Here is a 25,539-nt window from a genome sequence, read left to right as displayed (position 1 = left end):
AATATGTATAGAGTTTAATGGTTGTGAGTTGAGGGTTCAAAATAATTTTGTACACACAACCGATCAAAATATTTTAAATTGCCACAAATTAAAAACATTAATTGATGTGGCGATTCTAAATGTTTTGATTGATTGTATGTGCAAAGTTGTTTTGGACCGTCAACCCACAACCATTAAACTCATATTTTTAATATATTTTGTTGAAGATCATATTTTTATTTTTTTAATATATTTTGTTGAAGATCATATTATTAAACATTTTAATTTTTTTAACACTTGAATATTTTTGGTCAAAACCAACAAATTCTATAAATAATATTTTTTTACCTTGCATTTATCTTTTTTTTTTGAAGGACCTTGCATTTATCTATTATGATAAATTGTTTATTATAACAATGAATACACCACCATTTCATAATGGTGTATGTTTGGATTCAAGGTTCAGGAGAAGAAAAAAAAACCAGAGTTTACTTTTTAATATTAATTTACAGACAATTTAAAATATTTAAAAAAAAACCTGATTGAAGTATAATTAAACATGTTATTTTAATTCTTTAAAAAATATTTTATAATATCTTTAATTTAAAAATGAAAAATAAACTTTTTCTATCTCCCCTATCCCTTGAGAAAAACATTGTGTGTCTCATAAGTCTTAACTCAACTGACAAAAATGTTAAAATTGTTAGGTCGAACGTTATGACCGTGGTTCGAACCTCGATACCTCAATTTTGTGTGTGTGAGTTTACGATGGTTTTGCTATCTCGTCTGTCTACCAAAAACATTGTATAATATTTGAAGGACCGGGTTCGAGTGAAGGAAACGGTACGTGGCGAGGAGCAACTAATGAAAAGTGTTGAAATATAGACAGGAGTGACGCGCACACAGACAAAAACAAAAACAAGAACAAGGAAATGTAAAAACAAAAAAACAAAAGCATGAGTTTCATGAATTTAACTTTTGATCTCTTGTTCCACCGTCATCTTCAACTAACCCCTTTCCCAAGTTTCATTAATCCTTCTCTTTTATTATTTCCCATCTTTATCTTAATTAATTTCATCATTCAGATAACCCAAATCTTATCCTTCAAGATAACGCAAACGCTTTTTCCTTATACGTCGTCGAAACGCATAATTCAAACTAAAAAACTGACGCAAAAGGAAAAAGAAAACAACATCCTTGGTCAAATCAATTAAGGTAGGTTTCAATTTTGTCGTGTTTCCTCAACACGATGGTATCAGAATCATCATCTAGAAGAAGTGTTAGTAATAACACTATAAATTGGTTTGAAACAAGTTTTCCTTCGTGTTGATTCTTCACTTCAGAGCTGATCACGTGATCATGATTCCTCGCACGTGGCAACGGTTTCGAGCTGCTGCTTCTCAAGAAGAGGCTGGTTCTTCCTCTTCTTCTTCTTCTTCTTCTTCATCATCATCACGGAATGTGATGTTCTCTGAAGAGGCTCGCCGTGCTATTGCGGCGGACAGAGTTCCGTTAGTCCCTTTAACTGATGTTGTCGGTGGAGTTAACGACAGCTTCTCCACTTTTTCCTGGTTTGATTTTCAGCAGATTGCTAAGATGGTTGATCAAATTCTTCCTTTTTCGCTCTTGTTGTTGATTGTTTTGATACGCCGTCACATGGAATGTATGATTTTCTTTTGTTTCTCTTCTTTCTTTTGTCCTTCAAATGTTGGATTGGATTGTGGTGTTTTTGATGTGTAATGTAATGTAATGTAATGTAATGTAGTATAATCTTCAATCATATGGCTGAACCAACTTCATTTTGTTGCTCACATAGCACCGTTACTTTGAGATATTGGGCATGTTTGGATTAACAGCTTATCTGTAGCTTATAGCAGAAGCGCTTATCATGATAAGCGTTTGTGTAAGCTCGCACAGGCTATTTCTATAGCAAATGATAAAATAAAGTTAAATTCATTTTGTACATGCTATAAAAAAGCTTATGAAAAACTGTCATGACGTGTTTTCATAAGTTCTCACAAAACATATGTCAGTAGATAAAGCTCAAATAAGCAAATCCAAACAGGCCCATCATGTTAATGCTCCGTGTTTTTGTAATGATCCTTACTTGATAATCTCTAAGCTTTACTCCCACTTGGGTTGGTCTGGTGGTATTGGCTTGGGACCTTGGAGTGTGCTCCTCTCAAGGTCTCAGGTTTGATTCTCCCGGATGCCAATTTTGGCAAGCTAGTTTAGCTTCTTTCAAAAAAAAAAAAAAAACATGTCCAAGCTTTACTCAGTGAAGAAGACTGTATTGAATCTGTGCTATCTAATTTCTTGTGAGTGTATTTGTTCTTCTTTGCAACGTCTTCATCCCTCCTTGATAAGGTAATAAAAACAACATGGTTTGATGTTTAACTGTTATCTGTACTGAATTAATTGCGTAGTGATTCTATGGTCTAAGGGCATGGTGAACTGCTTCTCACATATAGTTAGTTTCAGTTTCCTCTAAGTTTCTACTTCGGCTGTTTCCACCATTTTTGTTCTGAACATAAAATATTAGTACTTAGCAGTTAGTGTGTTATGTTAATAGGGGAGTTGAGTCAATGACCACTTTATCACTCAAACCCTATGTTATACCTTCGAATCCAATCCATCAATTTAACTGTATGATATTTGTGTATGAAAACTTGCAGATTTCTTTGTCACAATTGGTGTATCAGCTGTAATGTTCAGGTCAAATGAGATTGTCAAGAAACATACTGCGCTGAAGGTACTATGCCCATAACTATGCAAGTCCTTTAGAATTTTCATTTTGAAACGAAGCATCTACTTGTGAACTGAACTCCCATCCTCCTCACAAAAAGATGACGAAAAAAATTAGAGAGGCTCAATTCGATTTCTGTTTTGCAGGGAGATCAGAAAGTCTCCGCTCTTCTTGCTCTCTCTTTTATGTTCATGCTGTACGTGCTATGCATTTACGAGTGTTATGGAAGTGATGATGTTTTATTCCCTCTGGCCATGTTTCCGCCAAAAGCAACACCATCTTTTGGGAACGCAATATTCATCATTTTGGTTAATGGTATGGATTCATTCTATATATGCAGTTATATTGTTATCAGTTGTTTGCACACCAGACAATTTATTTGCTTTATCAGGCTTAGTGACATAAAATGTATGTAAGTAGTTTTATTTCATAACTTCTCTATTTTGAAATATTTTTATTATTTAAAGACTAAAGTATATCAAGGATGTGGAAGGAGTACAGTAAAACGAGTCTTTTGTATTTAATCAGTGGGATATGACCAAATTTGAATAACTTTGTTTTGGGTAGAGTTAACAGTTCTTTGCCAATGCGGGTTGGCTTACTTGGTCAACCTTCTCCTGACAATTGCATCACTTGGGGTCCATTATTGGTTGGTTATCTAACCGCACTTCTCATTTTAATTGATATTATCACATAAATTGTGGAATATATCAATTGGTTTGCTATTGTGTGCGCTGTTGATGGATTCAATGTTTCTTTTAGAATTTTCAGGGTTCATGTTACTCTTGTATGCCATGCAGGAAACAATGACGGAATCCAAATAAACTTATTACAATATTAAACATGTTTTAAGTTTTGATCCAAAATTTGCGGGTCTTGCATTGTGTGCCAATTTGAAGTATTTTTCATGCTGTGTATAAGAAATTAACATAATAACATTTACCAAATTTGCCTGTTTGCATTTAAGCAGTTTTGTTTCACTATAAATTGTTGTTTTAGAATAATGCTGTGAATCACTTAGCTGCTGCAATGTTTTAGGTACTTTTCGACACTAACAGTGAGTTGTATCTTTTTACATATCTATTGTTTTACAAGTATCTTCCCATCCCCAGTGTCCTGGTGTATTATTTATGTGTGTTGTCTATTCTCGATATTGGTGTTTCTATGGCATACAATTATTCTAATTCTTTTGTGGTGAGAAACAATTACTGGTTAGTATCCATGGTCACAATATTCATTGTCTTTCAGATACAATGGTGCGGCAAGTGGCAATGGCTTTCAAGTGTTTGTTGCTGATTTACTGCAAAAATGGCAGACGCCATAACTTCCGTCGACGGGTTAGGAGTAGTTTCCTTGGTTTTCACAACAAGCCTGTAGTTTTCAAGTATAGTTTTCTGTTGCAGTGATCTGAAAATGTTTTAAATTGTTTCAAGGGTCAAATCTTAACTCTGGTTGAGTATACACTGCTGCTATATCGTGCTTTCTTGCCAGCACCAGTTTGGTACCGATTTTTCTTTTACATGGACTTTGGAAGTCTCTTCTCATCAATTATCACAGGATTGTATTTAACATTCAAGTTAACATCTGCAGTTGAGAAGGTAAGCTTTCATTCTTTAAAATTGGCTTTCTTATGCTGTATATAAAGATGTTTGTGCACGACCCAAAATTATTCCATTTTCTTTACCCGTCTATATGTTTATTAGGTGACATGCTTACTTTTTGCCTTAAAAGCATTATCAGAAGACGAAATTCTTTATGGTGTTTATGCTACATCAGAACAGGTAAATATTCTGAAAAATGATCTGATTAAATCTGGATCTGAATAATTGCAATCTTAATTATGCTTCTTCTTTCTTTGTTTCAATAGCATTTTTTCGCTTTGACACTGTAGCTTTCTCAATGCATACACAATCTATAAAAGTTATTGAAAATTGGATATGCAAATTTTAGAGGTTTAAGATAAGGGACCTGTGTCCCTCCTTCAAATCTTCATCTATGCAATCAAATAAAGGAATTATATACTTAAATGGAGTTAACTTTACCTCTTTGCCCACAACATACTTTGTTAATCTGAAATTTGAAGTCGATAAATTAATGCAACAGTCTTCGGTTATAGTAAAAAGATGTGGAATATGCTTGCATTCTCTCCATAATGCATTGTGTCATCATGACACTCAGTTTGTTTAGTTGTATGCATGGTAGTTGTGTTCTATAATAGAACAGCATTTTTATGGATGGTGTGGGGACTGGGAAGGGATCCTTAAAAAAAAAAGAATATGATACTATATTCATCTGCCTCATCTTTTTTCTGAAAGCTTTTCAAAGTTTCAAATGCTTATCAAGGGACAGGGAAACGTAAGGTTTTTGTATACTTTTTTTGTGGATGCCACTTATTTGGTTACGGTTTTTATTCCAATCTTCATAGTTTTTACTTGTTGGTTTGATAAATTAATTTATTTCTATACATGTAAAGAATTAATTTATTTCTATACATGTATTCTGTATGTTGCCCTTGTTTGTATATGTAGATTAAGCTTTTTGTGATCTTTCGAGATTCCTGACTCTTGCTTCAAATTTGGAGCAAATTCTGCCGAGTCAGCTTATAGAGGTTTTAGAAGTAAGGAGGGAAGATCTTTGTGGCATGCCTTGTTTGCATTTAATTGTGTCAAATTAAGGAGAAAAACTAAAAATTCAAGCCCTTACAAAACCGGCTTGTAAGGTGATGAGACTACCCACCACTTATAAACATTTGTAGGTCATATCTCACCCAATGTGGGACACTTAACACACTTACTGACACCTAGGACTGGGCATCTGGTGCGTGGCTCGATAGCGATGATCTGATAGCATGTGGCCCAAACAGATCTTGGATAGGCTGTGATGCCATCTTAGAATTTGGGATGGGCCTAACCCATTCTTACAAAATCGACTTGTAAGATGATGACTACCCACCATTTATAAACACATTTTTAGATCATATCTCATCCAATGTGAAACTCTTAACATTTTTTATCAGTCGAGTATTAGTGTTTGTAAACAGTGGTTACATTAGTTTTTAAGGTTTGAACGACTTCCTAATTGGAACTCCTTCAACCTCCCTCAACTAACCATTCAAGCATCCTACTTGGGACAGTTCTTGCTTTTACATTGCTTTGTTGGATTGTGGTTTTCTTTTATTTTCTTAAGTGCTTGGATAATGTATACTTTCATTTTCTTAAGTGCTTGGATAATGTATACTTTCATAAGGATTCTTTATATGATTATGTGGAAGAGCTGGAGGTCTTTGAAACATCGACACGGCTTTATTCTATTATTTGTTTGTTATTGACCTCCCTTTTGTTATTTAATGCTGCTATTCTTTATATACTAATATTTGTATAATGGAAGACTTTTTTCACTAGTCTTTTTACCGGCAGTTCTAAGTTGAGTATCTAAATGCAGGTACGTGCTGCTGGTGATATGTGCGCTATATGCCAAGAGAAGATGCATGTTCCTATCGTGGTTCGCTGTGGACACATGTTCTGCGAGGAGTGTGTATCTGAATGGTTAGTTCATAGTTTTCTTACATGTTTAGACATTTTAAATCGAAAACTTACTTCTTATTTAAGACAAATAAACTATAGGTTTTTAGAAGTAACAGATAATTATTTGGGTTGGACGCCTTCAGTATAAGGCATATCCCCTAAATTGCCTCAATTGATTATCAGAATTGTTGTCCACATAATTATTTTAGGTTTACTTCTCCGTTACACTTAAAATTTGGCATATATTTGCTAGATATTGCAGTGGTCTATTAATAAATTCAGAAGATGAAAATGGTTTGCATAAATAACTTGTGATTATTTACTAATTTAAGTTGAAACCCTTGCTTGTTATGCATCCTCAGACTATTTATTAGACTTGAATCCTGCTTCTTGATAGTTTCCGATTTCTTTATGTATGCTTTTCGGTTTTCATTATTATCTAAGTGTTGCATTGTTAAATGTGGCTAATAATTGTGTGGAGCATGAGAATAGGGTATTAGGGAAGGAGGTAATTGGTTATGGAAGATAATGTATCAATTATGGAAATGAATTTTTAATAAATTTGTAATAAATAGCACTCTCTGCTTTGGACCTAATGACCAGAAATGTGATTTCCCCAAACTTTAAAACTGAGTCTATGGCATGGTTTTGTTTTCATTAACCTTCTTTTATATTATAGAATAATTATTCAGATTGTTCAAAATAATCTTTTCATAACATGTCTTTACCAATTTGTTTTCCCAGGTTTGAGAGAGAATGTACTTGCCCGGTGTGCAGGACATTGGTAGTACCTGCTCATCTGCGGACCTTTGGAGATGGATCAACAAGTTTGTTTTATCAGTTCTGTTGAGATCGCATTATTGCGCTATAAAGTAAAATTTTCCGTCCAAATGTTTAGTAATAATGGATGGATTCTATGAATTTGAGATTAAAGGAAATAAAAAATAAAAATAAGTTTATGGCAGTTCAATCAAAGTTTTCTTTAGTTTTCTTCTACCCTTTCTTTTCTTTCTTTTTCATTAAAACTGCAAGGAGGTCTGATATACATTATAGACATTCTTGTTCAAAATATTCATTTCTCACCTCATGATGATAATGAATTAATGAATTATTGTCATCTACAATCATTATGCTTTGAGATGCGATCCATGATAACAATTGTGATAAACATTAAGGCTTTTAAAGTGTATATTTGGGATTACATCGCTTATTTCTAAAAGTGGGTTTTATGGGGGACAAGGACCACTTTCATTGTCAATTCAGTAATCATTCAAAAATATCAACAATGACTGATGTATTTCGTTAGGTGGTGACTTGATTTAGGGGTGTATATAGAACCTGATCCTTTCTAACTACCTGTACTGGTCCAAACACAATGGGTGGGATCTAACCTTGTCAAATAAAAATGGGACAAAAATATGAGATAAGACAAGGACACAACTCAAACAGGAACCGGATTCTGGTTATTCATTTCGTTCCAATTTAATTTTGTTCTATTTTAATTTGAGAACAATGGCAATTTACTTTGACTCTTTGTGCAACGTTCTATTGGTTTCATACTATATGTGAATATGTTGACTCTTTAATGTAATTTTGATTAGGGTCACAGAGTTACATCTCTTATTGCTAATTTTCTCTATTTGTTCATTTTGTGGAACCGGAATTTATTATATTTAACTTCTATTTCTTTAGAAATCCTGTATCAGTATAACTTACAGTACTAGATTCTGGAGTTTGCTAACTTTTTCTAGCTATATATGGAACTTGTTCAACATAAGCATAGATATGGCTATCCATACTAAGGTACCGACAACCATGAAGTACATGATTAAGCAAAAGCAGTACTCAAAACTCAAACTTTATCTTGGAATTAAAATGTTAACCAAATCAGCAGAAGATTAAACTTTAGCAAATCCATATCTTATGTGGTCCATTAGTGGTCTGACTGCTGCTCCCCACTGTGTCATTGTGGGAGATCACATTATTCATTGCCTATCCTTCCTTTCCCTCATTTCATCAATGAAACTTTTGACCCCCCTGGCCCTGCCCACCTAAAGTGCCACATTCATCTTTGCATATATGACTTTACTCATCACCTTTTTTTGGTGGGAGCTCTAAGCTCTTCCTCCCTCCCCTCTCTGATATGTCCATTTATTTCCTTCAGTTTTGAATGTACTCCCTCCCTGCTTCACTACCACTATAGCTAGTTTTACTTTTGACATATGTTATGTAATTGCATGTTTAGTATCACTGCAATTAGTGCTAATAGCTCCTATATCTAACCAGTATTAGTTTTCTGACTACACTAAAAGATGGACATGCTACTAATAATTAAGGTTTATGTTAAAATAGGAAAAAAAATTGAGGTATATTATTATGTACCTTTTATTTAATTGTTTGTTTAGTTACTTTCTAAGAGGGGGAAAAGAAAAATTAGAGATTCGGTTTAATTTTTGACACAACCATGAAAGTTTGTGTTGGATCTTGACAACAACCATAAACACTTTTGAGCTAGGTCAAGCTCAATGCCACATTTGATCCATTTTTACTTACATTTTAGGATGAAGGGAGTACCTTTTATTTATTTGTTTGCTTAGTTACTTTCTAAGAGGAGAAATGGAAAAATTAGAGATCGAACTCAATCTAGTTTTTGACATAACCATGAAAGTTTGTGTTGGATTTTGACAACAACCATAAACACTTTAACCTTCTTGATCAGGACTAAACTTTTGAGTTTGGTCAAGCTGAATGCCACGTCCATCAGCTCTAATACCACATTCACTATATAAGCATGGCCTCACAAAACTAACAAGGTATGTCGCATTCTAATCCTAACACTGATCTCGAGCTTATACTGACTTGATCGTCGAAGTGTTTGCAAGTACAGTCTTATCACCATCCTCTCCACCTCGAGTTTTGGCCTCCACCTCCATTCACGGAGAATTCCTTCCACCGATCCACCATCATTGCGAGTCTCTTTACCCTCTACGGGTAAACACACTTCTTAATATTATTATTTTTAGTTCAAGAAACACTTCTTTTTTCTTCTTTTGAAAACTTGGTATCCTGCTCAAAGACCGACTAATCTAAAGGGTCCAATCCCACCGTCCACTTGTGATGTCCCATTCAAAGCTACGAACTAGCCCACCGAAATTGTTATCGGGAGGAATCGAATCAGAGACCTTAAGTTGAACACACTCCAAGGTTCCAAATCAACACCACTAGACCAGCCTAAATGGATCGTCAATAAACACTTCTTTATTTTACTAGATGTGTGACTAAATTTTTCAATGGTTTGTATAAAACCTGACAGTGTAATTAATTTTTGGATTTTGATAAAAATTATTACTACATAGATAGATTAATAGTACAATAAATGCAATTATGGTAAAATTAGAACAAAGAGCTAATAAAAATAAAAAGGCAATCATTAAATACATAATAACTAGTAGAATACTTTCCTTTTCTTCTTCAGAAACACATCCTTAATTTTTGCTGGTTGGTTCTGAGCACAACCTTACTGTTGTGGTAGTTACCCTGTATCGGTGAGGTGGAGTGGAATGTTGCCAAAGAAATAGTTCTAGTCCTCAACCAACCAGTTGTGTAAGTAAACATCAGATCCCAAATGGGAATGAAATTGAAGTTACTTGGAAAATGGACTGCAATGCAAGCCTGTCATTGAGCACAATGCACGTGCACTGACCATGACAGTGTAATGTAAGGTAGTACTCTGACAAACATTACTGGTTATTTATGCAGTTTTGATGAAAGGAATGAAAAGGACAACTGCATATATTTATGGATGGTCTCCATGAAATGTATAATAATGAACAGCTAAGGAAGCACAATGTAGAGCAGCTTGGATCCTTTGCACTGCAGAATCCAAACACTATCTCCCTTTAAATGATTTGTTAGAATTAAGGAAAGTTGATGATTAAGGAAAGTTGATATCTAGTATATACTCCCTCCGTCCTAAAATGTAAACAAAAATGAGTCAACATAAGTTGATGTATTTGATACAAATTTTGAACTAAATACATTAACTTTTGTTGACCAATTTTTGCTTATATTTTGGAACGGAGAGAGTATATATATATATATATATATATATATATATATATATATATATATATATATATATATATATATATATATATATATAGGGTTTTGCTAGAAGACACCTTTTATGAAGGTGTCTTTTAACAAGTTATTCTATTAGCATTTGCTAGAAGACACCTTCATGGGTGGCTTCTAGCAAAACCTATATATATATATATATATATGTTGCTCTTATATGTACTTGCTAAGTTGAAAAATACTAAGTTAGTGTGACCTTGAATAAGCAGGTAACATTAAACTTATTTGCATTTGTTAAAAAGTTTCACATTTATATTTAGGAGAATGTTAACCGGTGCTTTTATGGCACTGATTAAACAATCAAAACAGATAATTTTTTTTATAAAAAGATAGTGTAATTATTATTTTATCAAAAGTAAAAATTTACATTTTCAATGCAAAATTGCTATTTATGAATTCCTTCACTCATACCTCTAGGGCACTCATTGTCCACTAGTTAGCAAGACCCTTGTATTTATAAGTAGGGATGGCCCTGTTACACTGTGAAACTTAACAGTTTATAAGGATTAAGGAGTGCAGTAGTTTTTGGATTCAAGAAAGTGTTAAAGCAACATTAATGTAAGTATGAGTGTGAGTGAAATTTATTTATCCCCTCATTATATTGTGCACTTTCCCGCCTTTTTTTAGTATATGCACTTCTCGCCTGACTTTCAAGTAGGGACACTGACCCATCATGTCTATGACTTTTGCAGCTATTTTGAAGAAAATAAAAGTAGCATAAATAAAATTATTAATAATAATGTATCTCCTTTCCATTGTTGGCCATTAATTCGTTACTCCATCATGTCCTTTTTGGTCTTTATATACAGTATTGATTTCTTTATAACACACGTTTTCTTTCATCTGTTGAGCTATCACAGCACTGATATCCATAAAAAAAACATACCAGCTTAGGTTTTCTGGCAGCATCTATCTCTGAGCTTTGCGTTCTTAATTCGTCCTAGTTACTCAGGTTCAAGTTTATTTTCTATTCTGGGTCATTCAAAATACACCATCCAATAACTATTATAAGCAAAAATTCATTTTTTAGTTTCATTTAATAAATGATATATGTAGTGTATTATATTGAATGAATCTAAAAAATATACTTTTGTTTATAATAGTGATCGGATGGTGTTTTAGTAAATAAATGTATAATCATAATAACTTTTTTTTGGTTATTTTTCAAAATATTTTGGTATGTTTACCATGACAATTCTATATTTGGTATGGCTATGTGTTTCTCAAAGTTAGTGTTTTTTTTCTTCATTCCAAAAAAAAAAGTTAGTGTTTTCTTTACTTGATGTTTCATGCCAGCTATTTTCCTTTCTACTATATAGATATATCGATACTGGATTTATATGGTACATCTACATAGCCTAATAATATGTTGAAACTAACATACATTCGTGTCATCATCCTGTCAGTATAGTTCAGGTCTTCTCATTTTTCTGGTGTCTTAAAATTTATTTGAAAAATATTGGTTTTGCTAGTTGCTACAATTAATTACATTAATTAAAATATAAAAGGGTTGGTATATATACTTTTGAAAACTATATTGTCATCTGATTTTCTTTCATTCACGTTGATATTTATGACAAACCAAGTTCCATATTTTGCGTGCGGGTGTGTACAATTTCCTTTTCATCAATAGACTCATAAAGGACCTTGGTTTAATTGCCAGAAATTACATAATAATACCGATCGATCAAACACAACAGTACTTCCTTCCCCTCATCAATAATGTGATGCAGCAGAGCAGATTGTTCCAAGTGTGAGATTGGGAGAGAAAGAGAGTGAAGGGGCTTCCTTCAGCCCATGCATATATATGGGATATTGACCACTGTATCTGCTGAGTACTCATTAATTCATCAGTTAATACTATATATGAATATATGAATGAAGTGGCAGATGTATGTTTTGCATTGATCCCTATGTATATGTGCTTGGACTGAAGGGGAGCTCCTTCTTTCTCTGCTGTCTCCATTACTATGTATATATGTCTCAATCAACTCATAAATTCATCATATATCCCTCAGGTTCTTTTGTAAGTATGTATTTTAACTATACCTTCACTATTATAGATAATTATCCAACATTCGGCTATAGCATCTGCACAGGGCAGTGACTGAGATTTTGGGTGCCCTTTGCAAACTAAGAAATGATGCTCTATTAATAATTTGATTTTCTTCTTTTGTCTAAACAAGGTATACTTCACGCACTGCTTCCTTATCTGGGTGGGACCACAATGGACGACAATACTTTCAATCAAGAGTTTTGTAGATATTGCATTTATATTGCTGGATTCGAACTCAATACCTCTGATGAAGTTATAAGAGATACAAAAATCTCATTCAAGCGTTCTCTGATCCATTAATAATTTGCTTATTATCGTTTTTACATTTTTTTTCTACAAAATCAATAATTAATTAAGAATCTATACATATAAAATAATTAATCAAAATAAGACTATTTCATAGGGAGGGGATTTCCTCCAGTGTATTTTTCTCCTGTTTTCTGCAGTGTGGGAATCTACACCATTAAATTTATTATCTCTCATAATTTCAAGTTTTAAACATTTATATTTTCAAGGATTTATTTTGATTTAAAGGCTGAGATTTCACTGGACCCTCCAGTCACTGGAGAGGATCCATTCCCCTATTTCATATACATTGTGACTATAGACCACAAATGATTTGAATAATTTCAACTTAGAAAAGCTTATGTTAAACCATTATTTTATACAAACTATGCATTTATTTGAAAAAAATAACTAACTTGGAAAAGAAAGGGAGGGTTGGATGATTTTATGGAAATTACTTCTTCTGTTCCTTTTTAGTTTATTTTACTCCTTCGTCCTAAAATAACCGAGGCATTTGCAAAAAAAAAAATATGTATCAAAATAATTGATTTATTTTATTTATCAATACAATATTAATAACTTTATTCAAATTATAACTCTACTCAGTAATTAATGTCACATTCATATATAAGTGGAGTGTCTGGGGTTCGAACCCCAGCCCCTGCATATAATAATGCATATCCCTGTCAATTGAGTTATGCTTATGGGAACTTTTTCTCTCACTTTTACATATACACTTTTTCTTAATACATGTGAAATGAGAAGAAAAAAAACTCGATTATTATGAGACGGAGAGAGTAATATTTTTTACACATAAAAGACAATCAATAAATTTTGTTACTTTTAATAAAAATATTTATCTTTTTTCTTTAATAACCTTAATAATTTACCATAGATTCTATCTACTTTCTCTTTGCAGTAAAGAATTAAAGATAATATTGACAAAAACAAATAATTAATGTATAATTTAGTTTTGAAAATGACAAGTTAATAAGAACATGTTTATCCTGCAAATGAAACAATTAAAAAGGAACAAAACAAGAGCATCATAAAAAAGTGAGAGAGGTATTAAGAAAAAAATTCTGTTGTTTAAAGTTAAAAGGCACATAATTCTGTTTTTAGAGAATGAATTTTTCAAAAATGAGCTCCTAGTTAAAAGGAGCATCAACGAGTATGTATTAGCCTAGATTCTCTAAAAAAAAGAGTACACCTATGCATTTAGCCTAGATTAATGCTAACAATTGCATGACACTCATGCATTTGTTAAGAAAACCAAAAATAAAGTTTTCGTTTTAGAAAATGATACATTTAATGCAGGTCTGTTTGATAGTCAAGATATGATAGAGACATGATAGATATAGAGTTGGATAGAGACATAATATGATATGGATATGATAAGTATTAATCTGTGTTTGATGTGCACATGATAACAAATAGGGTCTTCCTAACCAGTGTCCTAAGGGCAATGGTTAATGAATCCATAAGTAAAAATTTTGTCTTGGAAAAAGTAAGCTGTTACAATTGACCAAGTAATAATTACACTATTTTTTATTAAAAGCTTACTTATTTTGGTTGCTTAACCAATGCCCTTAGGGCACTGGTTAACATTCTCCTAACAAATATGATATCATTATTTTATTATAATTAAATGAGAAATTACTCTCATAATTAATTAAATATTTTAAAAATGGCATGTAATTAATTATAAATAAGTAAGGAATAACAACATTTTACAAACTGAATGTTAATAAATAGAGAATGAATTTTTAATTATGTCAGGATAATATTTAACCCAATTTATACTCATGATAAAAATTACAAAGGCAAATTAGAATAGGATAGAAAAATGATTTATTTTATCATATCTCTTTGGTGCATTAAACATGAGATTTAAACAGAATATGATAAATGTATCATATCTTATCTTTATATCATGGTCATCAAACGATCCCTAAAAGTTTTAAAGGTAACTCTTTCAACAAAAAACTTTTAAATTGTTTCTTTTTGTGAATCTTTAACAAGTATCCTTATAAGAAGTCACTTGATCATAAAACTTAGCAAAACCCACAAGAAATAGTTAATTTCAATAGGTGACCCTTATAGATAATCGTGGTTATCAGAAATTACATGACTTTTATGCTTCTAAATTGGTCACACACAAGCTAACCAAACCAAACAAAAACAATCTTTTAATTCTTTCCATGAGATACCAAACCTATAAATTACACCACATGACAAAATGTGTTGTTTCTTAATGCACAACTTATCCTTAATCAAGATAGTACACCTGACCATGATTTACGAGCAATGTAGCAATCAAAAAACAAATGGTTGAATATTTAATTTAAGGGCACATGTTAAGGAACCCAAAAGGAGTAAATTTACATTGGAAAACATAATATTTTAACTTTTAAGAAGTTGACTACACGACTTTTGATATGTATATTTCTATAATTAGTTAATTAACATGTGCCCTTGAGGGCACAAGTTAACATTTGCCTTAATTTAAAGTACATGCTTTCATGCATAGAGGCGATGTTAAAGTTTGCATGCACTTCTTTGCGGATTACATTAATTTTAGTTAAAAGGCAATCATTTAGAGAATCTTCTACAACTTCAAGATTTGATATCAATTCATAACATAAGTTTCTTTAAGATCGTCATTATTAAACTCTCAAATCCATACATTGTCCTCATTATTTTTCTGATGTAACCAAAAAAAGGAAAACACATCTTCCTCGTTATTCTACAAGGTAATCTTAGACGATAAAGCCCTACAAACACTTTTTTTATATATAGTTATAAGAATTAAAAACATATTGAATCCAAAAATAAAGTTAAAAAATATATTATAAATATGTTAGTCGAAGAGGTTTGACTTTTGCTAACAAAACATAGTTCAAATCATGACTGAAAAACGTGTGAAAAAATCGTTTATGATAGTATTTTGAATACAATTACATCAAATAGTTTGTAAAAAAATGATTCTATTAAGTAGAAGTAATTTAACAAACCAAAAATTAAAATAAAAACTATCAAAACATGTTTGCTCTAATTTCTCTCTCTAGGTTCTCTCTTTCATCTTCTTTCTTGAGAATCATTTTGGATTAATCTTTTACTCTAAATCACTCTCCTCATCTTTTTCTTCCTATTTTGAACTTTTTAACATGTTTAAATTTGCATATGATAGAAAAATCATTAATCTAAATACATGATTTTCACGTAGATATGTTTTTCCTTCGTGATTTCGACGATCTTCCGAGTGTTAGTAAAGTTTCGCAAAAAAATTGTTTAACACATGAATTGATTAACCATTTGTGTTCTATTACTTGCTTACTCTATCAATTTGAATAAATAAATATCATTTTTTTTTTATCTAAAAAAACAATAATATTATTAATTAAATATAATAAAATAAAAAAATTGACCGTAGTTATCGAAAAAATAAGTTGACGTTCAGAAGATGAGTACTTCCTTACCAGCGTAGTGCCTTATTTGGTTGTGGCTTTTTCCGTTGCACAGTTTCATTACATAATAACAGAATCGGAGTGAACAAAACGCGCGTTGAAATGGAAGCACTTTTGTGCAGAAAATTGGGTGACCCAACGGTGAGCGTCGAAGACGAAAACAGCCCAATAATCATATCCAAGAATCACCCAATCCCTCAATTGGATTCTCCTACATCAGTTAGAGTTAGGATCAAAGCCACAAGCTTGAATTTCGCTAATTACTTGCAAATTCTTGGAAAGTACCAGGAGAAACCCCCTTTGCCATTCATTCCTGGATCCGATTTTTCAGGCATCGTTGATTCCGTTGGTTCCAATGTTACCAATTTCCGTGTTGGGGATCCTGTTTGTTCCTTTGCTGCTCTTGGATCTTATGCTCAGTATGTAGTTGTTGATCAGACTCAATTGTGAGATTCCGATACTCCTCTTCGTGTTTATTTAGTGTGTGTTTGGTTCTATGGTTGCAAAATTTGATTTTGATTGATTTGAATTTGTAGAATTGATTTTTAATTAGAAGTGATTTTAAGCTAACATGATTTAGATTTAGACATATTCACGTAAAAATGGGTTAAATAATGGAGAAATGGTGTTTTGACACCAACATTTTGATGTCATTTGGTTTTTATATGTACATTTGAAATGCTTGTAAATTGTATATGATAAAAAGCACGAGAGATAGAGATAAACATATAAAATGTCATATACGATGGATGTATTTTGGTGTTTGAATATCACATCTCAGATAATAATTGTGAGCCTAAAAATCACATTTGGAAGGAAACATTATTTAAGTTACAATGGATTCTAGTCGAGAACTCCCAAACATACAAAAATCAATCTCAAGTCTTTAGAATCACTTCTGGGAGCCAAAAGTGAATCCAAACGAGTATCTAAAATTTTATTTCGTTAGGTCACGTTTGTAAATTCTTGAAATTGTAAATTCTTTGAATTTGAAGGTTTCGCGTGCCGGAGGGTTGTGATTTGGTTGCTGCTGGAGCACTTGCTGTGGCATTTGGCACTTCACATGTTGGACTTGTTCATAGAGCTCAGTTGAAATCTGGTCAGGTATGATCTAGTGTTGTTTCACTTCACTTGTTGTTTGCCAATGTGTATATTGTTTTGTTTGTTGGTGGGGTTAAGTGGGTTGTGGAATTGTTTGTAGGTATTGCTAGTTTTAGGTGCAGCAGGAGGTGTGGGTCTTGCAGCTGTGCAAATTGGAAAAGCATGTGGGGCTATTGTCATTGCTGTTGCTAGGTACTCTTCTCCTTTTGTATTGTGCGCGTAATGCCATTATGCCTTTGAGTAGGGTTCATTTTGGATTAGCTTCTAGCTCCCATGAGCTTCTTAGCGTATGTTTGCATTCACGTTGCAGCAGCACATTTAGCAACTGCTACAATCTGTAGCTTCTTAATTTTCACGGTGTAATCACATCGGAACGCGATAATACATATTCTACTATCAAAAGTACGCTTAGCTAAAATGAATTTTGGGTTCTTTCTTTACACAAAAGTTTTTGTAAAGTTATAGTTGTTTTATGGGTAGGTTAAATGAGAGTTTCTGAAATTTTTTAGATGAGTAAGTTAATTTCAACTTAAATAACGAGAAACTTTTGTTTAAATACACACAGGTATGCATGACTTCTGTTAACATTTTTTTTTATTGATGTTTTTTGAAAAGTTTATTCAAACATGCTCTAGATTTCGCATTTTAAACTCTAACTTGGTATCCCTTGGAAAGTTGGAGTTGAGTGTTTCTTGTTTGCATAATCTGGTTTTAGGGGAGCTGAAAAGGTGCAGCTCTTGAAATCAATGGGTGTTGATCATGTGGTGGACTTGGGTAATGAAAATGTGACTGAGAGTGTGAAAGAGTTCCTTAAGGTCAAAAGGCTTAAAGGGATTGATGTCCTGTATGACCCAGTAGGAGGCAAGCTCATGAAAGAATCTTTGCGGCTTCTGAAATGGGGAGCGAACATTCTAATAATTGGGTTTGCAAGTGGAGAAATTCCTGTCATCCCTGCTAACATAGCTCTTGTTAAGGTACATCAGGAATAGATTTTGGACTATGTTATTATCTTGTCTTGCTTGGTCACTAAATAACTTCATGCCTGATTGTTTGTTGCTTGATCTGATCATGCTTTATTCACATAGATTTTGAATTTAAAATCACATTCTATGATAATCAATTTGGAATTAATTGGGAAGGGATATCGAGGGACCACATATGACAATTTCTCATCAACATTGATTTAATCTCTTCTTTCTTCGTTTCAATGATTGATACCATATCATGACTGTTGCTTTTGCTGTTCGGTAAACAACTAGATATCCCACTTCCAAAATAATGTCATCAGTTACATGCACCCGTAGTAGGGCTAGCAGACCCATACAATTTGTGCATTTATTTTAATGTTGCTTCCGTTTAGTCATTGTTGATTTGCTGACAAGGGTGTTAACACACAACAGTAAAGAAAAAGAAATAAACTATACGCCACTGTCAAGTGAAAATCAATGCTGAAAAATATACAGGGAAGTGATTAATGTAACGAAAAATGACATATAAATGGGAAGAGAATTTTGAGCAGGAAATGCTATACTGATTGTAGACAGTTTATATAAGTAAATAGATATGTACTAAACATGGTAGTTTTGAATTGTCAAAGAGTAGTTTAAAATAGATATGTACTAAACAATATATACAGCGTAAGTTTAAAAGCAGCCGCTTCACAGTTTGCTAGATTTTGGCTGCCCTAACTAACCTTGAAAAAACTAACAGCCTGCATGTATTATTGCAACATGTTGAACTGTGAATTAATTTGCTTTCCTTTTAGATAGTGAAGCTGAAAGCTCCTGCTTAAATACTACCGTTACTTTATGCTATGTATCTAAAGCAGCACAAAACCAAAAGCCAAACAAAATGCCAGTATGATGTAGTCCTTTTCTATCTCATCACTAAGAAACAACTGACCTATGGGTCTATTCCAAAGTTGTGATATATATCTACACGCACCTACATATTTGGTATATAATGAAAAAGGATGAAACTGAGAGCTGAGACTGGGGAATTTTTAGTTATCTGGCTGGCTTTACAGATAGCTTATCTAATCAATGACATAAGTTTAAGACTACATTAGACAATAAAGGAAAAAAGACCACGACATCTAAGAAACATATTGAATACCTAGGTGGGTAGGGTTCTCTCATCTTTATTCAGCATTTGTTTGATAATACAAATAATCAACCCTGAAAAGCAATGTAAAATCCCATATAAATAAAAGAAAAGGCTGTTACCTCATACATATGACTAAATCCTTGATTCTTAGAACCTAATTTAAACTACATACATAAACACCATTGTGATTAAATCGCTACAATACTCTAATGGCTGAAAATATTACTATTAACCCAACTAAACTAGTGAGATCTTTGGATCTGCAAACTTTTGTTGGCTGCTTTTTTTCCCTTGCCCACATTGCATATTTACATTAAGAGAAATGCTAGGAACACTCTCTCTAACACTCACTCTCTTATTGAGTGAATCCCATGTGGGTCTCACCACTTTATGTGGGATCCATTTTCTAAGTGTGAGACCTACATGGATTTCATCCAATAAGAGAAGAGTGTTAGAGAGAGTGTTAGAAAGATAGTGTCCATAGCACTCCTCTTATGTTAGTTCTGCTATAGCTGGAAGTAATTGTTGCTTATTTTTCCTTTTTGTTTGTTAAAATCACTGTGGCAGAATTGGACAGTACATGGACTTTATTGGGGTAGTTACAAAATACATCGCCCAGCTGTTCTTGAAGATTCTCTCAAGGAGCTGCTGTCTTGGTTGGCAAAAGGCTTGATTTCCGTTCACATTTCTCATTCTTACGGCCTGTCAGAGGTCAGAAAATCCCTTGTCTTATCCGTTCTAATAATTTGTGTATCTCTTTCTCTTTTCTAAAATTCAATGTACATTCAAGGTTTCAACTATTTGTTAAAAGAGATTTCGCTACTGTTGTAACTCTTTAAAGGAAACTATTGCTTTAGATAGTTCACTTTTTACTAAATTTTTTTTTCTTTTTTTGGGATAAATCAGCATGTTTACTGTCAGGTTTAGTGCTGACTTAAGTAATAGGAGTCTCATAATATTTAGTTCAATGTTCATTTTCTTGGGGTTCTATTTGACCAGGTTAAAATTAGTGAGTGGTTAGAGTGGGAAAGTTGGAAAAGTTATAACATATTCTTGCAATTTAGACTTGAAGATGACAAATCATTTATCTAAATACATGATATGTTAGTTTGTGACTTGTGACATCAATGACCAATGGGCATTAGTAAATATGATTAACTTCATATATCCTTCTATTCTCATTAGTTTTTGAAATTTTGGTGAAATATTTTATGGATTATGTTGGTTTTATTTATTTTATTCCCTATTTTTTTAGTTTAAATTTGATATACTGTATACTTGGGTCATTATAACAGTTGGAATTATCATCTACACATCTATCTTTTTGAGAGTTGAAACTATTAGTCAGTAATTTGTATCATTTGCCTCTATGCTCCATTGATGTTCAATGAGGACTAGTATTATACGATGGTGTAAACAATTTCTTATTGTTGCAGGCCAACCTCGCCTTCACTGCCATCAGAGATAGGAAAGCTATAGGGAAGGTGATGATTGTATTCGATGAGAAAATTACAAGATCTAAGCTGTGATGATCTTTGCTAAAACTATGCTTGACTAATATCTTCTGGGCACTCAAACATCATAGGTCCATATTAGAGAACAAGGAGATGTTAGTATACAAAAGGAAACCAAATAAATAATTGCCAAACTGTTGTAGAATAGATGCTATTTATTACTAATAATGGTAATATGATTCACTCGAATTGCAATTTGGTCACCACACGTGCTGCACATCTCCCTCTTTTTTATCTGTTAAAAGTTATTATAATTTTTTTGGTGGGATACATGCAGCAATAGTTCCTAATAATAAGCGTTACGGTCACTTTTCCAGCAAGGAACTAGTAAATAATATCCCCACATTTGTAATATCCAGTTTACCTGTAGTGTGAACCTTACTGCCTGTTACCGCAAATAACTCCATCTATTCCTATAATTTTGGAAAATTGCTGTTGACACATTTGAAAGGGCTATGTCACACATGTAAAATACGGTTTTGCCCCTTCGGCAGTTAACTGCCGAGTAATTTAAAACCGGCTGCAGTTAACTACCGAGGAAATCCTCGGTAGTTAACTGCCGAGGAAATCAGACCTTCTCTTTTGTTCTTCTTCTTCCACTTCAATCCCTTTCTTTGTTTTTTTTTTCTTTCGCAACCACAAACTTCTCCAAATTGATCTATAGCAGTCCTGCTTTGCTGTTTTGTACGTACAAGAAAAGTGAAGTTTGTGGTTCTGAAAGATATCTACCACATATTTCAGAGAGTTCAACTGTTATTTGTTAGAAAAGCTTCTTATCATATCTGTATTTTCATTCTCTCCATCGTTTCAAGATACCCTTTCTCTCTAAATTTGTTATTTGCATTTACAGGAACAGAATAAAAAAAACTTAATAACTAAAACTGTAAATCCTGCTACTTGATTTGCCTCATGATGGTGTATTTCTCGGTATAGATCCAATGAATATCCAATGCAAATAACTAATACGATTATGCTACCTTGGGAATTTCCACATACAAGAAAAGTGAAGTTTTTGGTTTTTACTCAAAAAAAAAGTGAAGTTTTTGGTTGTGAAAGAAAAAATAAAAAAAAGGGATTGAAGTGGAAGAAGAAGAAGAAGAAAAGAGAAGGTCTGATTTCCTCGGCAGTTAACTACCGAGGATTTCCTCGGTAGTTAACTGCAGCCGGTTTTAAATTACTCGGCAGTTAACTGCCGAGGGGGCAAAACCGTATTTTACATGTATGCCACAGCCTTTTCAAATGTGTCAACAGCAATTTTCATAATTTTGAGCCTATATTCTGGAGTTGAGTTTTATAGGCTTTTACATCTGGAGTTGAGTTTTATAGGGTTTTACAGGGGAGAATTTTGGAGGACTGACTGAGTTTATATTTCAATATATATTTGATTTTAATTTTATTTTTTTAAGAATATTATGATAGATGATCATATAATATGTCAATTACATTTAATTCATTCTAACATGTATTTAATAGTGTGTCATTAATTAAAAAAAAGTTCTCTTTTCTCTACCTTTCAAAACCCTTTATCCATGTAACAAAAAACAGGAAGAAAAAAAACCATTCATCCAAACATATCTAAGAAAAAAACCCTCTATATTTCTAGGGCATGCACAATATTTGATATTTGGAAGAGTTTGTTTACTTCCTTTAAAGAAAAAAATTATTGTCATGTTGTAATACACAGTTGTATTGAGAATAGGAGCGTATATGCTCTAGATGTAATCAAGAGACGATGATTTGATAACATATGTTGAAGTATAGCTTCTAAAAAAAAAAAAAGAATGTTGAAGTATATTTCTTTTTTTTTTTTGACAAGATGAAGTATATTTCTTATAATGGAATTTTGCTATAAGTCATCATCTTTAAAGGATTTCAAAGAAACAAATAAACAAAACTGTTTTTGTCACGACGTTTTTTTAATGCTAAACTTGAAATATTAAAATGTATGCAGAAGCGAAACTTATTTGATGTTTGTAAATACCCTTCTCCTCATTCTATATAGTACAGATTGTAGCTATATTCTTCTACAACTCATAGAGCTCCTCTGCATATCCAAAATTTTCATTGGAACATTGACAAATCAGTAGCTCAATCAAAATCTCAATCAGGTAAGTCCATTCTATATTCCATTTCTTATGTTCTCTTATCATTCCATCTCTTCTTCTCGTAAACACCTCGTCCTAGCCATTTTGCATTTGTTCAAACCTACACTACTCATACTCAAGTTGCAAAATCCGAAGATTGGATTAAGGCTATGAACACTTAATTGAAGGCACTTGAAGTTCATAAAACTTGGATTTTGACTGATTTACCATCAGGTAAAGTACCTATTAGTTGTAGATAGATTTTACAAGATCAAATACCATGTTTAGTAGCAAAGGGATTCACACAACAATAATAAACAGGTTTATATAAAGCTTCCTCTTGGTGTCACTTCCTCAAATCCTAGTCAAGTTTGCAGATTACTGAAATCTCTTATGGTTTAAAACAAGCAAGTCACCAATGGTTCTCCTAACCATCTAGTTTTCTAATCTCAACTGGTTTCATTCAATCCAAATCATGTCATTCCTTATTCATAAGAAGAACTTCTACTATCTTTACAACGTTGATGGTTTATGTAGATGATGTCATGCTCACAAGAATTTCCATTTCATATAAGATTCAGTTAAATGAAGCAAGTCACTGTATCAAAATCGTCCCCAGAAGCGGAGTATTGAGCTCTAGTTGCTACACGTGAAATTCAGTGGCTCACCTATTTGTGGCAGGATCTTCAAGTTCCATTTACTTCTCCGACACTTCTTTACTGTGATAGTCGATCTGATAGGCACATTGATTTTGATCCTACATTTCATGAACTCACCAAGCATATTGACATTGATTGTTGCATAGTTCGTGAGAAGTTACAAGCACATTTTTTCCATCTTCTTCCTATCATCTATATGAATCTATTGACCGACTTTTTCATCAAGCAATTTGAATCTGCTCCCTTTCAGAGACTTCCTTTCAAACTAGGCAGGCATGTTCAATTAATGCAGGGGTGGACCCGGCACTAACATTTTGGTGGGGCAAAAATAATAATGTCAAAATATTTAACCAACGAAACTAAAGACCGTATTATTTTCATCCATAATAACAATTTTAGTACTAGTTTTATTTGTGGTAGTTTTAATAATCTAAATTTATTTGTAACCCTAACACAAATAAAACTACAATTTAAAACACAGTTTGACCGATTAAACCGTGTTTTCAATTTACTAATAAAAAATAAATGTACTTATCTAAAATAGTGGAGAAATAGGTAAAATAGTGGAGAAATATGTAAAAAATAGTTAATCAATGTTTTGGAAAATAATAAAACTGATAAAAATCGGTATAAAAAAGTTAGCCCAAACTTTCAATACAAATAACACATATACCAAATAGATAAGAGTAAATTCAAATATTAAAATAAAAGTGTAACAAACACGATATAATTATATATATGTCTAATTTTTTCCTTTAACTATATGAGTATATTTAATTAAACCGTTCATAATTTTCAAACGTCTTAGCGCAATAAAAAAACGGAAAGACGAGCACGTATATAGTATAGATATAGTATATAATATTGCTCCTAGTGCAGTCACATAGTTCTATTTCGATGGAAATTAAAAATTAAATTGTTAAAGGAAGGGTAAAATAGGTAAGAAAAAGTAAGTGTAAGCTCATTTTTACTCTTTGTATAAGTTATAGATTATAGATAGATTAGAGAATAGTAGTTTTTATTTTATTTTTGAGGAAGTATAAAATAGTATAGATAATATTCGTTGTTCCCGTGAGCTTATATCAACAATCTGTTAAATTTCTAAACTTTAAACCTTTCATTTAATCATAATTAGAAAGGAAATCGGTAATTACAATAACTCCTTGTGGAACGATATTTTACTACTTTGATAGAACCGTACGCTTGCGGATTTCACATCAAGTTTTTGGCGCCGTTGCCGGGGAGTTAGTAATATTGATTAACTTTTTAGTACCGGTTAGACTGAAATTTTTCTTTTTTCTTTTTACTTTCAACTTTTGGAGTTTTCTAATTCTTGAATGCGAAGAACCAAAAGTCTTGGAGAATTCATTCCTGAGATTGAGAGGTTTTTCTACGAAAGAAGAAGAAACACACGCAATAATAGAAACGCTATGGCTGAGGAACGCACTTTTAGAGAGTATGCAACCCCATCTATAGATGAGCCACACGCTATTATTGTGTATCCGGCGGTTGAAGCATATAACTTTGAAATCAAACCTGCACTTCTTAATTTAGTGCAACAAAATCAATTTTCCGGATCACCCACTGAGGAATGAGGATCCGAATCTTCATATTGCTACTTTTTTAACAACCCTCTCTTTCTTCTTAAATAGAAAAAATTCTAGAGGTTTAAGAAAACATGTTTGGTTTATGATTGAGAAAATCAACCAAACAAGTTCCCAAATTATTAAGAAAATGAATCCATTAGAATTTTCTTAAACCAAACATATCCAGTAGTACCTAAAGAGTAGTTGACTAGATTGTGAATGATTTGATGTTAGCAAGCTCAACCATGCAGTTAAGTAGAACCAGAAAAGTATTTTTTCTTCCTTGGTACATGAG

At 32.6% G+C, this 25,539-nt stretch overlaps 2 protein-coding genes and 1 long non-coding RNA gene across 4 annotated transcripts; all 3 read left to right on the top strand.

Moving 5' to 3' along the window:
• The first annotated feature begins 1,040 nt into the window (after window positions 1-1,040).
• LOC146941522 (uncharacterized) lies at window positions 1,041-7,219 on the top strand. Of its 2 annotated transcripts, XM_085755314.1 has the most exons (8): window positions 1,041-1,642; window positions 2,655-2,731; window positions 2,872-3,040; window positions 3,974-4,062; window positions 4,159-4,323; window positions 4,429-4,506; window positions 6,167-6,270; window positions 6,994-7,219. In XM_085755314.1, exons 1-8 carry the CDS (start codon window positions 1,339-1,341, stop codon window positions 7,097-7,099), a joined length of 1,092 nt encoding a protein of 363 aa, XP_085611440.1. In that variant the 5' UTR covers window positions 1,041-1,338; the 3' UTR covers window positions 7,100-7,219. The 2 variants fall into 2 exon arrangements, with proteins under 2 accessions (XP_085611440.1, XP_085611441.1); XM_085755315.1 differs by lacking the exon at window positions 4,429-4,506.
• A 5,071-nt stretch (window positions 7,220-12,290) lies between these two features.
• LOC146941521 (uncharacterized) lies at window positions 12,291-12,765 on the top strand. The gene is made up of 2 exons (XR_015032408.1): window positions 12,291-12,412; window positions 12,573-12,765. It is a non-coding gene; the product is annotated as an uncharacterized LOC146941521 (long non-coding RNA).
• A 3,496-nt stretch (window positions 12,766-16,261) lies between these two features.
• Window positions 16,262-21,118, top strand: LOC146941520 (GroES-like zinc-binding alcohol dehydrogenase family protein). Its single transcript, XM_085755322.1, has 6 exons — window positions 16,262-16,640; window positions 17,190-17,298; window positions 17,396-17,487; window positions 18,011-18,269; window positions 19,969-20,112; window positions 20,838-21,118. Exons 1-6 carry the CDS (start codon window positions 16,297-16,299, stop codon window positions 20,928-20,930), a joined length of 1,041 nt encoding a protein of 346 aa, XP_085611448.1. The 5' UTR covers window positions 16,262-16,296; the 3' UTR covers window positions 20,931-21,118.
• Window positions 21,119-25,539: the final 4,421 nt, after the last annotated feature.

The sequence above is a fragment of the Medicago sativa genome, chromosome 3 (assembly GCF_051527215.1).
Source record: "Medicago sativa cultivar Bolivia chromosome 3, Bolivia_mono, whole genome shotgun sequence".
Lineage (NCBI taxonomy): Eukaryota > Viridiplantae > Streptophyta > Magnoliopsida > Fabales > Fabaceae > Medicago > Medicago sativa.
Note: the sequence above shows the minus strand (reverse complement) of the source record. Positions and strands in the feature narration are given on the sequence as shown.

What these genes read in the sequence shown, in the direction of transcription:
- LOC146941522 (XM_085755314.1), top strand. Translation starts at nt 1,339, where the DNA reads ATGATTCCTCGCACGTGGCAACGGTTTCGAGCTGCTGCTTCTCAAGAA. An exon ending in AGAAACATACTGCGCTGAAG is followed by an intron (nt 2,732 to 2,871) that starts GTACTATGCCCA and finishes TCTGTTTTGCAG; the next exon opens with GGAGATCAGAAAGTCTCCGC. An exon ending in TAACATCTGCAGTTGAGAAG is followed by an intron (nt 4,324 to 4,428) that starts GTAAGCTTTCAT and finishes TATGTTTATTAG; the next exon opens with GTGACATGCTTACTTTTTGC.
- LOC146941520 (XM_085755322.1), top strand. Translation starts at nt 16,297, where the DNA reads ATGGAAGCACTTTTGTGCAGAAAATTGGGTGACCCAACGGTGAGCGTC. An exon ending in ATTGTCATTGCTGTTGCTAG is followed by an intron (nt 17,488 to 18,010) that starts GTACTCTTCTCC and finishes ATCTGGTTTTAG; the next exon opens with GGGAGCTGAAAAGGTGCAGC. An exon ending in ATTCTTACGGCCTGTCAGAG is followed by an intron (nt 20,113 to 20,837) that starts GTCAGAAAATCC and finishes TTATTGTTGCAG; the next exon opens with GCCAACCTCGCCTTCACTGC.